The 15,786-nt window shown below is 48.1% G+C and overlaps 1 protein-coding gene, 1 long non-coding RNA gene and 1 other non-coding gene across 4 annotated transcripts in view; 2 read left to right on the top strand and 1 right to left on the bottom strand.

Moving 5' to 3' along the window:
- Window positions 1-610: 610 nt before the first annotated feature.
- Window positions 611-9,149, bottom strand: PRMT5 (protein arginine methyltransferase 5). Of its 2 annotated transcripts, none has more exons than XM_032179937.2 (17): window positions 8,963-9,149; window positions 8,208-8,326; window positions 7,837-7,922; window positions 7,240-7,374; window positions 6,422-6,534; window positions 6,226-6,275; window positions 5,856-6,019; window positions 4,592-4,753; window positions 4,345-4,422; window positions 4,192-4,250; window positions 3,983-4,105; window positions 3,721-3,896; window positions 2,783-2,892; window positions 2,477-2,570; window positions 2,178-2,294; window positions 1,911-1,975; window positions 611-763 (listed from the first exon to the last, which is right to left on the bottom strand). In XM_032179937.2, the coding sequence occupies exons 1-17, from the start codon at window positions 9,070-9,072 to the stop codon at window positions 611-613; spliced, it is 1,914 nt and encodes a 637-aa protein (XP_032035828.1). In that variant the 5' UTR covers window positions 9,073-9,149. The 2 variants fall into 2 exon arrangements, with proteins under 2 accessions (XP_032035828.1, XP_032035830.1); XM_032179939.2 differs by having other exon boundaries at window positions 8,878-9,087.
- A 170-nt stretch (window positions 9,150-9,319) lies between these two features.
- Window positions 9,320-15,786, top strand: part of LOC116484903 (uncharacterized) — a 30,674-nt gene continuing 24,207 nt past the window's right edge. Inside the window, exons 1-2 of the long non-coding RNA XR_004252703.2 lie at window positions 9,320-9,463; window positions 14,917-14,966. This is a non-coding gene — a long non-coding RNA (uncharacterized LOC116484903). The remainder of the gene's footprint in view (window positions 9,464-14,916; window positions 14,967-15,786) is intronic.
- TRNAR-ACG (transfer RNA arginine (anticodon ACG)) lies at window positions 9,412-9,484 on the top strand. The gene has a single exon. It is a non-coding gene; the product is annotated as a tRNA-Arg (tRNA).

Consider the following 15,786-nt stretch of genomic DNA (forward strand, 5'->3'; position numbering starts at 1 on the left):
GGCAAACTCTATGCCTCCTTCCCAGAGAAAAGCCTAACTGCAGGTTCTAATGGACAAGAGCTCACTGTAGCTGGTCAGAAAGGCCTATATCCAGGACTACGATAGTCATTGCTCAGCTTCCTAAGTAGGGAAAACAACTAGGCCCCTTTGGGTCTTGGATAGGGTAACAGGACAGATCTGAACATGCCTGGGTCTAAGTGAGGTGTGGGAAAATAGTGGCAGGGGGCAGCATGGTAGTGCAGTAAAGGGCTATAACTTTATTTGTATTTCCTCTTACACAAAACCATCAAAACAAGAACAAAGAAGGGCTGAAAATCCGTTCAAACCCCAAGTTCTCAGGGATATTCCAGGGAGTTCTTGAGGCTGAGTGTGTAGCTTCAAATCCAGCACTAATTCCTCACCCCCTGGCCTGAGGTCTTCACAGATTGGTGGCTTGAGCTCTGCAATTAATTATATCCCTTGCCCACCTTGATGTAAGGCAGGAAAGCAGATTGAAATGCTCCTCTCTGATGGGCAAGGGGAATCACAGCCCATAGATGTACTGCACCTTCTGTACTACAGGAGCAGAACCTGAAGCTGCTTCCAAGGCTCTGGACACTTGCACGCAGGGCTAGAGGCCAATGGTATATGAGCGGCCTGTGGGGTTATGAATAGCAGAACAGACTGGTGCTGTCACAGCCCACTCATACCACACCTTCTTGGAATTGCTGCATCGCCAGAAACGCACACAGATGGTTTGGCCTTCACGCACCGTTATGGGCTGCTGTAAGAAGAAAGACAGGGAGGTTCAGGGTGAAGCTAATGAATTATACATGGCAATGTATTAAGGTAGGTGTGGAGATAAAATGATAAACATGACAAGAACGTCCCAACGCTCACGAAAGTTATTTAAAGCCTATCAGAACACTGAACAATAAGACACTGAACAAATAATCCAAGGTGTGGTGAGAGCTGTGAACATGTACAGAGTGCTAGAAAAACACCTATGAAAGGGAACACTAACCTAGTCTAGGAGATCAAAGAAAGTTTATCTCACAATAAAAATGTTTAAAGAAGACCTAGAAGATAGGTTAACTGCGTGAAGAGACAAGCAAAGAACTTTACAGGCAAGAGAGAGGCATGAAAGCCTGAGGTAGGAAAGATAGACAATTAGAACAAAAAGAAGGTCCATAAGGCTGAAGCAGTGTAAGCAAGGGGACAGTAGCTGCAAAGGCAAGCAAACACTCGATCACATCAAGTCTTACAAGCAATGTCCCAGATTTTGACTTTTATCCTAAAGATAATGGGAAGGCATTAAAGCGTTTTAAGCAAAAAAGAGAGATAAGATCAAGCCAGGCGCGGTGGCTCACGCCTGTAATCCCAGCACTTTGGGAGGCTGAGGTGGGCAGATCATGAGGTCAGGAGATCGAGACCATCCTGGCTAACACAGTAAAAGCCCGTCTCTAGTAAAAATACAAAAATTAGCCGGGTGTGGTGCCTGGCACCTGTAGTCTCAGGTACTCGGGAGGCTGAGGCAGGAGAATGGCATGAACCCGGGAGGTGGAACTTGCAGTGAGCCGAAATTGCACCACTGTACTCCCCTGGGCGACAAGAGTGAGACTCCGTCTCTTTAAAAAAAAAAAAAAAAAAAAAAAAAAAAAACAGCAAGAGAGATAAGATCAAATCTGAGTTTTTAAAAGATGACTCTTGCTCAAAGTAGAGAACAGACAGAAGAGTAGCCAGAGTAGATGCGGGAAAGCCAGGCAGAAGGCCACTCCAAATACTCCCAACACCTACCACTGGGATCCAAGAGCATATGAAATCAGGAGAACATAAGTCATAGTCAACTATCTTCCTGGGAGAAGGAAAGAAGCACAACACCAAAGACAAAGGTTACTCCTTAACTACAGAGTCTTAAAAGCAGTTCCTACCTTAATAGGGAAGAGGATGGGAAACCATGAGAACATCCCAGGAGAGTGAGTCTCTGGACGGATACCTGTGTGGACAAAATAATGAAAAAACAGAGGTCTCCAGGGCTGTGCCTTTTGCCTATGTTAGAGAGGGTCTCTTCTCTAATCACACAAAGATCTCCATTCCCTGAGCACTGGGCCCCCCATAAATCTAAATGACACATGTACATATAAGCTGCCCAGGCAGCACACCCTCATACTCTGCCATCCACTGCCATAGACACTCACTCAGAGTGATGTCCTGATAAAGCACAGTCTCAAAGTAGCCGGCAAAGCCATGTAGTACTGTGTTCACCTCCACGGGAAACTCCAAGGTGCAATAGCGGTTGTTGTCAATCATAGGATCTGTCAGGAAATAATTATGTGGGTGACAAGGGGCCAGAAGCTCTAAACAACTTGATAAAGCATGAGCAAGACCCAGGAAGGGAAGAGTAGATAAGGCAGACTAGGGATAGCAAGGGAAGAAAGCAGGAGGAAGGAAGAAGCCCACACCCCTCTAGTCAGAGGACAGCCATAAAAGAACCTACCTCTGTTGGGATGGCTGAAGGTGAAACAGGGCTGGGGCGCAGAGAGCTGGTGGAAGTTGTGCAGCCGTACCACATAAGGCATCTCAAACTGGGCCTGTCAGAGACAGAAAGAGAGAGAGAGTGCTGGGGAAGACACACAAGAGATAACTTCCCCAAGGATTAAAAAATGTTTTACTTTAGTGCTTCCCCAATCCCTAACTTCTCCTTCACCTCTTCATCCCCAGCAGAAGAAAATAGCTGATACAAATACAGAAAAAGAAGAGGACTAAAGAGTACCACTTCTTTCCAGAGAGAGTGGTTCTTTACCTCAGGGTCACGGTCCTTCTCCCTACAGGCTCGGACCTCATTGTACAGCTTGGAGGAAGAGATGGGAGCCAGAAAGGAAGTGTACTCCCCGGGGATGCTCACACCGTCGTCTGCACAGCAGGAGAGTCAAATTAGTTCCAGAGGGAGGGAAATGGTATGTCTGTACTAACTGAAAGGATCAGAAGGATCAAACCTCCCATGTCAAAACCAACCAATGCTGGCACGGGCATGGAAGAAAGAGACAAATGCATGTTGTCACATTACTAAGCCAGCCTGCTTCCAACTACTGTCACGGAGGATTCCACTTCTAGGTTAATTTACAGAGTCACACAGATTAAAACTGAAAGAACCCAAGATAGTCTAATCTGGTGGTTCTTAACTTTTGTGGGGTCACAAAGTCCCACAAAAGTTCCTGATGAAAGCTAAGCTCAGGGTACATATGTCATATTTACTTTTTTTTTTGAGATGGAGTCTCGCTCTGTTGCCCAGGCTAGACTGCAGTGGCACAATCTCGGCTCACTGCAAACTTCTCCTCCCAGTTTCCAGTGATTCTCATGCCTCGGCCTCCCGAGTAGCTGGGATTACAGGCGCGCACTGCCACGCCTGGATAATTTTTGTATTTTTAGTAGTGATGGGGTTTTGCCATATTGCCCAGGCTGGTCTCAGACTCCTGACCTCCCACCTTGGCCTCCCAAAGTGCTGCGATTACAGGCATGAGCCACCACGCCCAGCCCACTCCCTTCATTTTATAAATATGAACACTAAGGTTTGGAGAGATGACTTTATTTGCTAAGGGCACAGAGGCAGTGGAGCAGTGGCTCTCAAACTCATATGATGTGACCCAGGTCCAACCCACTTTCCCCTAAACCCTGTACCCTCCTCCCAGGTTGCTGTCTCACCCATCATCACCCTCCACCTACACCCCAACCTGGGGGCACCTTTTAGGAAATGCTGGGCTCCATCCAGGCACTCAGGCGACAATTCATTGTCAGCAAATGAGCCCAGAAGCTCACTGACAATGATGTCTGCTTTCTCTGGAGCCACCCATTCCCTCATGTCTGATGAGACTACGGTCACTTGGCTTCCCCATTCTTCAAACTGCCAGTTCTCTAGCCTGAAACAGAGACAATAAGGTAAGGAGAGATGTTAAGGAAATTTGGCAATGAGGACTAACTTCCCAGCAAGCAGGTTGCTACTCACGTCACCACGGCATTTGGGTTTTTCTCCACGGCATACAGCTTTATCCGCCGGTCAGCCTGCTTGGCTGCCCGCAGGGAAGCGTTCACCAGGGGTCCCCGTCCTGCTCCCAGCACCATCAGTACCCTAAGAAAGAAAGGGAAGAGTCAAGCAGACTTGGCATATACAGATGTAGGTATGCAAGTCCCTGAGAGTGGGGGGAAAGCACTCACTGGACATTGGTATCCTTCTCCTCTTCTGGTACTCGGTCTAGCAGACATTTATAGATGGCCTGGAGGGAGAAGAGAATATCCCATGGTTGTAATCCCATCCTCCCCAGGTCATGCTGGCCCTGTGCTTTCCTCACCCTGGGCACCACATAGTACCTGCTGGTACTGAGAGTATTTGATGGGGTCCTTTTCAAACACTTCATATGTCTGAGATTCCAGATTGTCCATCAGTGGCTGATGAATGAGGAAAAGGACAAAGTTAGCCAGTTTCTGCCAAAGGACAATGCACTAAAATATCAAAAACTTTCCACTGCTTTCTGAGCTTTAGTAAGATTTGGAGGCATATATTCTCAAGAAACATTTTCCACCCCACCTTCCTCCTCTCAGTGCACTCCAGACCCACCTGAAGCGGGGACTGCAGATAGTCTTCATAGCCCTTAGCAAAGAGTTCATAGGCATTAGGTGGAGGACGGTTCTGGCTTAAGTATTCCAAGTATTGGAGGTAGGAGCAGAACTCCTTTTCTGAGTGGTGGTTGGTGCCTGTGATGATGAACTGCACCTCCAACTGTAAGAAAAGTCAGACCATCGGACACAGCCCTCAAAACCAAGATTCTGGAATATTATGGTATATGGCCAAAGAGCCCTAGTGTAAAATAAGGCCCAGATCAACAGTTCTCTTTTTAAAAAAAAAAAAAAAAAGATGGAGTCTCGCTCTGTTGCCCAGGCTGGAGTACAATGGCGTGATCTTGGCTCACTTGCAACCTCCACCTCCCAGGGTCAAGCAATTCTCCTGCCTCAGCCTCCCAAGTAGCTGGGACTACAGGTGTGTGCCACCATGCTTGGCTAATTTTTGTATTTTTAGTAGAGACAGGGTTTCACCATGTTGGCCAGGCTGGTCTCAAACTCCTGACCTCAGATGATCCATCCGCCTCAGCCTCCCAAAGTCCTGGGATTACAGGTGTAAGCCACTGCACCTGGCCCAGACCAACAGTTCTCTAGCATCTGTCCCAATACCAACAAAGGCAGCATGAGGCTTCAGTAAACTTACAAAAAGCCCCCTTGGCCGGCCGTGGTGGCCCACGCCTGTAATCCCAACACTTTGGAAGGCCGAGGCGGGTGGATCATTTGAGGTCGGGCATTCAAGACCAGCCTGGCCAACATGGTAAAACCTGTCTCTACTGAAAATACAAAAATTAGCCGGGCAGTAGTGGTGCATACCTATAATCCCAGCTACTCAGGAGGCTAAAGTAGAAGAATCGCTTAAGCCTGGGAGGCAGAGGTTCTGGTGAGCTGAGATCGTACCGCTGCACTCCAGTCTGGGTGACAGAGTGAGATCCTGTCTCAAAAAAAAAAAAGAAAGAAAGAAAAAAGAAAAAGCCCTCTTATGCCATAAAAGTATCATCAACACCCAAAGAGCCTCATGGATCCTTGCTGTAACTTCCTAAATGAAATCTTCTGCAAAGTTCTCATGAGGTTTGGTTTGTTTTGAAAGGTTTCTAGGGCTACTACTGGCATTTACCTTTTTGTTCTCAAGACTCCCAACTTCACTGAAATTGCTCCCCAGAAACCAAAGAAAAAGAGAGCCTCACAGGAAAAAAACGATCATACACAGGTAAATAAGGCAAGATGTATAGCTGGACTACCTTTAGAACCCTCCCACCACTCACCTTGAGGAGCCGGAAGATGAGCCTCTGGTGCATCTTAGAAAGAACAGGAAATCCCTTCTTATTGGTCAGGAAAATGCTAGTGGGGAGAATGGCTGCTTTGATGGGCTCCCCAAGCCAGCGATCAATGACATGATTAGATGGGAGGTCAGCCCCAATTTCAAGAGCTACATGAGGCAAAAGAAAAACTGTCAACCACTGCCAGGCAAGAAACCCTTCCTTGCTTCGTGCAAAATCTGTTTACTTCTTTAAGAGAAAGGCAGTCTGAGACAAAGGGGAAGTAGCAAAATTGTACACTATATACAAAATTCCTGATTCTTATTCACAGGAGGTAAGAGAAGCAACACCCATCCCAGGATTCTCATGCACTCACCCACTGCAATCCTCTTACTATAGTCACACAAAGTCCGGAAGTTGTGCCACCTGTTTAGTCAAATACAGAAAAGTACAGTCAACTAGGTATGGCCGACCAATCACCACAGCTCAAGGAGACCTCCCTACAGGTTGCACCCTGTACTTCCCCTCACCCTATCCCTTGCACCCTGGTACAGCAGCAAAGGGAGACATACCACATCCACGTTTTCTCCTCCCCACTGTACTCCTCTGTGTGTGTAGTTGGTGCATTCTCAATTATATCATCTCTCAGGTCCTCTGGTGCCACCAAGGGTACCCGCATCCAGAACTGCACATGAACGGTCACCCTTTTAGAACTCTCTTTTGAACTCATTGGGTCCAGAAAGTTTCCCCCAATAAAAAAAACTTCATCCAGACCTCGTTAATCCCTTTATATGCTTTTCCCAATTTGTAATTTTGTAAGTGAACATGTACCTTATATATAGATCCTTATGTAAATATCTGCCTTGTCTTACGTAGGTTTCCAAAATAATTACATTTACATGTTTTGAAACTCTCTTCATACCACTTTTAGATGGAGAGGTGCGCAATACTGACCTTTTTTTTTTTTTTTTTTTTGAGACAAGGTCTGGCTCTGTCACCCAGGCTGGAGTGCAGTGGTGCAATCTCAGCTAACTGCAACCTCCGCCTCACAGGTTCAAGTCATCCTCCCACCCCAGCTTCCCAAGTAGCTGGGACTACAGGCGTGTGACACCACACCTAGCTAATTTGTGTTTTTTTGTTTTGGTTTTGGTTTTGATACAGACAGGGTTTCACCATGCTGCCCAAGCTGGTCTCGAACTCCTGAGCTCAGCAATCTGCCCACCTCAGCCTCCCAAAGTGCTGGGATTACAGGCATGACCCACTGTGCCCGGCAATACTGATACTTCAATTCTGCCAAACACACCCTTCACTGAATGGCTAGGCACAAGAAGGTACTTAGCACAATCTGACTACTATGATATGCAGCAGGAAAGGAGCCCCTCAGCTATACCATGGAAGAGTGATGGCCAGTGTGGATGTGGTTGGTCAAAACTCTGGCCAGGTTGGTGTTATCTTCCTGATTAAGGGGCAGCAGGAAAGCTGGAAGACCCAAATATGCACCAAAATTCAGCTCCTGTAACATGGCCTGGAATGGAGATGAAGAGGAAAAGTTTGAGCTAACAAGCAAACAGCTTTTTTTTTTTTTTTTTGAGACAAAGTATCACTCTGTCACCCAGGCTGGAGTGCAGTGGCACAGTCTCCACTCACTGCAGCCTTGACCTTCCCAAGCTCAACTGATCCTCCCTCCTCAGCCTCCTGAGTAGCTGGGACCACAGGCATGCGCCACCATGCCTGGCTAATTTTTGTATATTTTAGAGATGGGGTTTCACTATGCTGTCTAGGCTGGTCTCAAACTCCTGAGCTCCAGTGATCCTACAGCCTCAGTCTCCCAAAGTGCTAGGATTATAGGTGTGTACCACAGCACCCAGCCTAATAACTTTAATTTCATTATATCAGTTGATTTACTAAGTTATTGGGGGTGGGAGGGGACCACTCTCCCCACCCAGCTTGGTTAGAAAAATCCAGCAGAGAAGTCAAACAGTCTTACCGCCTCGGAGTTCCTGCGAATCTTCTCCACTTTTGAGTCTGGACGAATCCATGGAGAAAGCTTTCCCACAATTAGCGTATTCCAGTCTGCACTCCCCCACCCAAGAAAGACAAATACTGAATAAGGTTCAGCGCTTTACTTGTTCAATTTTTAGTTTTGGGAATCAAGAGTAGAAATGAGAGACAAAGGTTTTTTCTACATAGACATGGGATAGCCTGATGCAGAATAGAGAAGCAAGGAGAAAACAAGTTATCTATATCCCAGGGACTAACAAATATATCCAAGTCAGAAAAGGAGGAGAATGAGGGCCCCGATAAAGCAGAAGTTGTTATTGCCTCTAATAATTAAGGGGCATATGGGATGGTCCCTACCCCTTCCTGACAGCAGTAGGTCTGATCGTGTCTGGGGACCGGGCCGATTCTTAGCAGGTTCCTGAATGAACTCCCTCTTGAAACGCGGATGGAAGACAGGCATGCAGAGGAAATCAAACCTACAACCGCGACAGACCCAGAATCATGTAAAGAGAGCAGCAGTGCCAGAGAGCCAAGCAACTGGATTTAGGCTATTTTGATTTTGCACAGCCCTTTCGGCTGCCATCAGTTCACCCTACTAGGCTGCTGAGTTCAGACCACCTTGGGGGATATCAACTCTGCTGTACTGTGCCTCAATTTCTCCCTAAAACACAGCCATGGGAAATATGAGTAAGGAGAAAACGATGGAAATCCACAAGTAGAATTTTTTTCTCCTCAGGTGTCACTATGTTTCCAAGACCATCACATCCAGATTTGCCCCAGTTCTGCCCATGCCTCCCCCGTCAAGATTAGCCTCTTCTCTCCCTTGCCCCCTAACACCTCCTCCCACTCCCAGACAATAATCGCGACCTCCAGGGCCCTTTAGAGTTTACCCAACAACTCTCCCAACTTTGGGACTCAGTGACCACAGGCCCCCTACAAGTTCTTTTCCTCACGTTACTGGGTCCGAGGCTCCTCCCCTCCAAAGAGTAATAGTCTCTCTCCTCCTCATCCTAGCCGACCCCCTCACCCCTGCTTCTCCGGGATGACTAGTCTGCCCTTCTCCGTCCCCGAGTTCGGACCCCGCATTCCGCTCGTGGAGGTCCGGCCCTCACCCCTGCTTGGCCACAGCCCCTAGTGTGTCAGCTATTTCGGGGACGCAATTCAGGTCCCTCCCGCTGGACACGCGGCTCCCACCAGCACCCCCGACCGCCATCGCCGCCATCTTTCTCCTCGCGCTGTCCACGCCGGGATTCCTTGATACTAGTAGCCAATCACAAAGTCAAACTAGAGCCCCAGAAGGCGGGACGAGTCGCCTTAACAACCAGAGCGTCTGCCACAGCTCCCGAACGGGAGGGATGGGGAGTGGCTTTTCCCGCCAATCCGCGGGCTGCACAGTGGCGTGCGGCGTGGATCCACCAATCTCAGGGTCTGGTTCCTGACGAACTTCAATCTCCCAGAATGCTTAGTATATCTGCAGAACTCCGTTGAGAGACTACGCGTCCCATGAAACCCTGCAATATAACCTTGAAGTACCATCACGGAGTGATCTGTTCTCAGCTCAGGGCCAGTGGCGCAATGGATAACGCGTCTGACTACGGATCAGAAGATTCCAGGTTCGACTCCTGGCTGGCTCGGTGGAGCTTCTCGCAGCTTTGCTGCACGAGCATTTTCTAATTTTCCTTTCCTTTCGCAGTTCGATGCTTCTTTATCATCTTCACGCTTTCACTATCAGGTTCTAAGTTGGTTGCATTATGCAGCCATGTAATGTCAGCTTTTCCCGTAACTACCTTCAAAAGTGTTTTTCTTGTGTCATTATTTACGTCCATATGAACATTGAGAAAACTGGGTTAATGGCTGGTGCTATTAAAATGAGCTTTGTCACCTTACTATGTTACATATTAAAATAAACTGCTCACTCAGCTACTACTTCCTAGTGATTCTAAGAAGTAGTGTTTTGTGTTTCAAACACAAAAGGTGTAAATAAGCGCCTAAACACACACACACACCTCAAGATAGAGAAAAGGAATTCATTAATTACAGTGGGCAGCAGTCATGAAATTGGCTGGCATGGAGGCCAGAGAGAATCTACATTTTCTCATGTCATTAGCTGCTAGAGATGGAAAGGAAGGAAGCAAGGAAAGACATAGGGAGGGAAATGGAAACTCCCGAAGGCAGGGGGCCCACTGGTGTTGAGGGCTCGGCAGCAAAGATGGAGAGGAGAACACGGTACAAGAGGCCCCACGCAGGCGCCGCTGGCAGAACTTAGGGACGACTGGCAGGGAGTCCTGAGAAAGCAAAGTCGGGGGTGATGCCTAGGATTCTGTCCAGCAGTGAGCGAGAAATGCGAAAAGAGGGTTTGGGAAATCAGGGTTTGGGTTTGGTCATGCTTAATTGAACGTCTAGGGGGCGCTGTGTAATAGAAAGTTGAATGAACAGTTATCTCAACCAGATGAGATGGAGGTCGCCAGAAGAAAAGAACTGAAGCCTTGCGACTGAGATCACCATAGCTCGTTGGGGACAGAGCCATAGGAAATACGAAAAGGGTGTGGGGTAGGATAAGTTCTGGGGAACCCTGGGTGCAATGCAAGTGGCCCAAAAGAATGAAAGCCGGAAAATCGGCCGGGCGCGGTGGCTCACGCCTGTAATCCCAGCACTTTGGGAGGCAGAGGCGGGTGGATCTCCTGAGGTCAGGAGTTCGAGACCAGCTGGCCAACATGGTAACCCCCCCCCCCGCCCCGTCTCTACTAAAAATACCAAAAATCAGCCAGGCGTGGTAGCAGGCACCTGTAATCCCAGCTACTCGGGAGGCTGAGGCAGGAGAATTGCTTGAACCCGGGAGGCGGACGTTGCAGTGAGCCAAGATAACGCCACTGCACTCCAGCCTGGGCAACAAGAGCAAAATAATGTCTGGGGGCGGGGAGGAGTAAAAGAAAGTCGGAAAACCAAAGAATTAAAAAAACGCACCATGATGGCCAGGCTGGGTGCAGTGGCTCACGCCCGTAATCCCAGCACTTTGGGAGGCTGAGGCAGGTGGATCACCTGAGGTCGGGAGTTCGAGACCAGCCTGACCAACATGGAGAAACCCCGTCTCTACTAAAAATACAAAATTTAGCCAGACGTGGTGGTGTGCACCTGTAATACCAGCTATTCAGAAGGTAATACCAGCTACTCAGAAGGCTGAGGCAGGAGAATCACTTGAACCTAGGAGGTGGGAGGTGGAGGCTGCAGTGAGGCAACAGCAAGACTGTCTCAAAAAAAAAGAAAAATGAGAAAAAAAAAAAATCCCAGCACTTTGGGAGGCCGAGGTGGGTGGATCACGAGGTCAGGAGATCGAGACCATCTTGGCTAACACAGTGAAACCCCGTCTCTACTAAAAAAAATACAAAAAAAATTAGCCGGGTGTGGTGGCAGTCGCCTGTAGTCCCAGCTACTCAGGAGGCTGAGGCAGGAGAATGACCCAGGAGGCAGAGCTTGCAGTGAGCCGAGATTGCGCCAGTGCACCCCAGCCTGGGCGACAGAGCGAGACTCCGTCTCAAAAAAAAAAAAAAAAGGCACCATGAAGCCGGAAGGGATTGGAGGTGCTTTTGTCCACTGTTATCGTTACTATTTTTCTGTTCCAGGATCCCATGCAGCATGGAATATGACATTTAGTTGCTATTGTCTCCTTAGGATCCTCTTGGCTATGACAGTTTCTCAGATGTTCCTTGTTTTTAATGACCTTGGTAGTTTTGAGGAGTACTGGTTAGGTATATTGTAGGATGCCCCTCTATTGGAATTTGTCTGTTTTTCTCATGATTAGACTGTGTTTTGGGAAGGAAGGTCACAGAGTTGAAGTGCTATTTTTGCCGGGGGCAGTGGCTCAGGCGTGTAATCCCAGCACTTTAGGAGGCCGAGGCAGGCAGATCACCTGAGGTCAGGAATTCAAGACCAGCCTGGCCAACATGGTGAGACCCTGTCTCTACTAAAAATACAAAAATTAGCCAGGAATGGTGGCATGCGCCTGTGATACCAGCTACTCAGCGGCTGAGGCAGGTGAACTACCTGAAACTGGGAAGCAGAGGCTGCAGTGAGCCGAAATCGCACCACTGCACTCCAGCCTGGGTGACAGACAGAGACTTCGTCTCAAAAAAAAAAAAAAAAAAAAAAAAAGTGCTATTTTAATCACATCACATCACATCACATCAAGGGTACATACTCTTGTGTCCGGAATTGGTGGGTTCTTGGTCTCACTGACTTCAAGAATGAAGCCGTGGACCTTCGCGGTGAGTGTTACAGCTCTTAAGGTGCCGCGTCTGGAGTCTGTTCCTTCTGATGTTCGGATGTGTTCAGAGTTTCTTCTTTCTGGTGGGTTCGTGGTCTCGCTGGCTCAGGAGTGAAGCTGCAGACCTTCGTGGTGAGTGTTACAGCTCTTAAGGCGGCGTGTCGGGAGTTGTTCGTTCCTCCCAGTGGGCTCGTGGTCTCGTTGGCTTCAGGAGTGAAGCTGCAGACCTTTGCGGTGAGTGTTACAGCTCATAAAAGCAGTGTGGACCCAAAGAGTGAGCAATAGCAAGATTTATTGCAAAGAGCAAAAGAACAAAGCTTCCACAGTGTGGAAGGAGACCCAAGTGGGTTGCCACTGCTGGCTCGGGCAGCCTGCGTTTATTCTCTTATCTGGCCCCACCCACATCCTGCTGATTGGTAGAGCCGAGTGGTCTGTTTTGACAGGGTGCTGATTGGTGCGTTTACCATCCCTGAGCTAGACATAAAGTTTCTCCAAGGCCCCACCAGAGCAGCTAGATACAGAGTGTCGATTGGTGCACTCACAAACCTCGAGCTAGACACAGAGTGCTGATTGGTATGTTTACAAACCTTGAGCTAGACACAGGGTGCTGATTGGTGTATTTACAATCCCTGAGCTAGACATAAAGGTTCTCCAAGGCCCCACTAGAGTAGCTAGATACAGAGTGTCGATTGCTGCATTCACAGACCCTGAGCTAGACACAGGGTGCTGATTGGTGTATTTACAGTCCCTGAGCTAGACATAAAGGTTCTCCACATCTCCACCAGACTCAGGAGACCAGCTGGCTTCACCCAGTGGATCCTGCACCGGGGCTGCAGGTGGAGCTGCCTGCCAGTCCCGTGCTGTGCGCTCGCACTCTTCACCCTTGGGTGGTCAATGGGACTGGGCGCCGTGGAGCAGAGGGTGGCGCTCGTCGGGGAGGCTCGGGCCGCACAGGAGCCCATGGAGGGTGTAGGAGGCTCAGGCATGGTGGGCTGCAGGTCCCGAGCCCTGCCCCGCAGGAAGGCAGCTAAGGCTGGGTGAGAAATAGAGCGCAGCGCCGGTGGGCTGGCACTGCTGGGGGACCCAGTACACCCTCCGCAGCCACTGGCCCGGGTGCTAAGTCCCTCATTGCCCGGGCCGGCAGCGCCGGCCAGCTGCTCCAAGGGCAGGGCCTGCCAAGCCCACGCCCACCCGGAACTCCAGCTGGCCCGCAAGCGCCGCGTGCAGCCCCAGTTCCCGCTCGCACCTCTCCCTCCACACCTCCCTGCAAGCTGAGGGAGCCCGCTCCCGCCTTGGCCAGCCCAGAAAGGGGCTCCCACAGTGCAGCGGTGGACTGAAGGGCTCCTCAAGTGCCGCCAAAGTGGGAGCCCAGGCAGAGGAGGCGCCAAGAGCGAGCGAGGGCTGTGAGGACTGCCAGCACGGTGTCACCTCTCACTATCAACATGATTTATGACTTAATGTTGACCTTGATCACCTGACAAGAAGTAGTTTATCCAGTTTTTCCACTGTTAAGTGATTCTCTCCCACCCTCTCCCCAGCCCTAACTTTCCATACTGTATTCATTGGAAGGAAGTCACTATGCTCCCCCTCCTTAGAGATGGAGTATCTACAGAATTTATTTGGAATTCTTCCCTCCAGGTCTTTTCAATAAATGGTTGTTATCAGCAAGTGGGTGAGTACTCCACCAGCATTTTATTTTATTTATTTATATTTTATTTTATTTTTCATTTTATTTTGAGATAGAGTCTTGCTCGGTCGCCCAGGCTGGAGTGCAGTGGCATGATCTCAGCTCACTGCAACCTCCACCTCCCGGGTTTAAGCAATTCTCCTGCCTCAGCCTCCCAAGTAGCTGGGACCACAGGCGTGCACCACCATGCCTGGCTAATTTTTGTATTTTTAGTAGAGACGGGGTTTCACCATGTTGGCCAGGCTGCTTTCAAACTCCTGACTTCAGGTGATTCACCCACCTCGGCCTCCCAAAGTGCTGGGATTACAGGTGCGTGTCATGATGCCCTGCCTTCACTGGCATTTTAAGAGGTAAAAGAAAGCGTTGTTGAGGAGGTCTGCTTGTTCTCTGCCCTAGTTATGCCCAACCAAACTCTGCATTCACAGAAGACTTGTTAGATGTTTTTTCTTCTTTTAAGCTAATTGTCTAGATTGTGGACCATCTGTGCTCCTGGCATCTCCTGATGTCAAGCAGGTAGCTGCTCTGTTGGTTGTTAACTAATCCATCATGGGTGACAGGGAGAGAGGGCAATCTGTAAAACAATAATGTCAGTTTTGCCATCAGTTAAAGTAATTTTCTAAAGGATTCATGTAAAAAGAACCTAGAATTCCTGACTGACCCTAAAGTAAGTTTACATGGGCTGAATTTCTTTGGTCTGTGTTGTCTTTTGTCTTTTCATTCCAAATGGCCTCGGCATTGTGGCTAGCATCATGCTGAACAGTTCTCAGTAACTCCATATAACGTTGCTCTCAGCCTTTTCTACAGCACTTTCCTGTGCCATAAAACACAGCGTGTAACCGTGGGTCTCTCTACATGAGTTGTAGAGGAGCAAGAAGGGAAGGAATGAAGAGAAATAGAGCACCTTGAACAGGTCCTGTCCTTAGGTGTTAAGTCAAAGTTGGTGAAGTCTACATTATGTTCTGCTTTGCTCTGCTCTGCATGCTGAGCTTTTGGGCCCAGACGCGTGTGAATCACTGTTATACTATGGGACTTTTGCCTTGGCTGAGATGAAGATAGGGAAATGGTGGGACAGAAGGGCAAATACCCTGGGTGAGAAATAATGTTACTTTCTCCAACAGGAGCCAATGACCAACAGGCCAGAGCACTGGAGACTTTCTGGAGGAAAGGGGTACCCACTCCCAGATAATGCTCCCAGTTATCCCCCTGGCTTTCCTCACTTTCAGGACCAATTCTTCCACCTTATCTTGTTCTTTTGTCCTTGTTTAAACACCTCTAGCCCACTGGAAACCTCTTTGCATCTTCTATGGTGCTCCCCTCCTCCCTCCCCAGGCCCACCTTCACTCATCTCTGTGCCTGCCCAGCCAGCCACACTCTTCAATACCAAAATAATGGCCTGTTTGACCCTCCTACTGCTCCAAATTGCTTTTTCACAATCAAGGCTGTCCTCCAGCTATAAAAATGGCAGAGTTACTGAGGCAAAATAATCTGTGCAGATTTGCATTCTCTTTTTTGTCATCTCTATTATACAGTGTTTATCTGTCAAAATGAATAGAAAGCAGGAACTGTTCTGAACATAGAAAAAGATGGAAAACTACCCAATTTATTTATGAAGACAGAACACATCTAATATCAAAACCTGTAAGAAATAACACTCCCAAAAAAGCTATAGACCCTCACTTATGTATATAAATGTAAGATTCCTAAAATATTTAGGATTAATAAATAAAACTTAACAGTATGTTAATATAGTAATTATATAATACAACCCATTAGGGTTTATACCAATAATTAACACAAAGGTATTAGGAAATTTCTTTATAGGTCAAAAATAAACCAAACAAAAAAATTTGACGGTTGTTAATTGTCAAAGAAGAGAACACAGTACGTTAACTGCATTTTCTATAAATTTTTTTTTTTCTTTTTTTGAGACAGTCTCGCTCTGTTGCCCAGGCTGGAGTGCAGTGGCGCGATCTCGGCTCACTGAAACC

This window comes from Hylobates moloch, unplaced genomic scaffold, assembly GCF_009828535.3.
Source record: "Hylobates moloch isolate HMO894 unplaced genomic scaffold, HMol_V3 SCAFFOLD_16, whole genome shotgun sequence".
Classification (NCBI taxonomy): Eukaryota; Metazoa; Chordata; class Mammalia; order Primates; family Hylobatidae; genus Hylobates; species Hylobates moloch.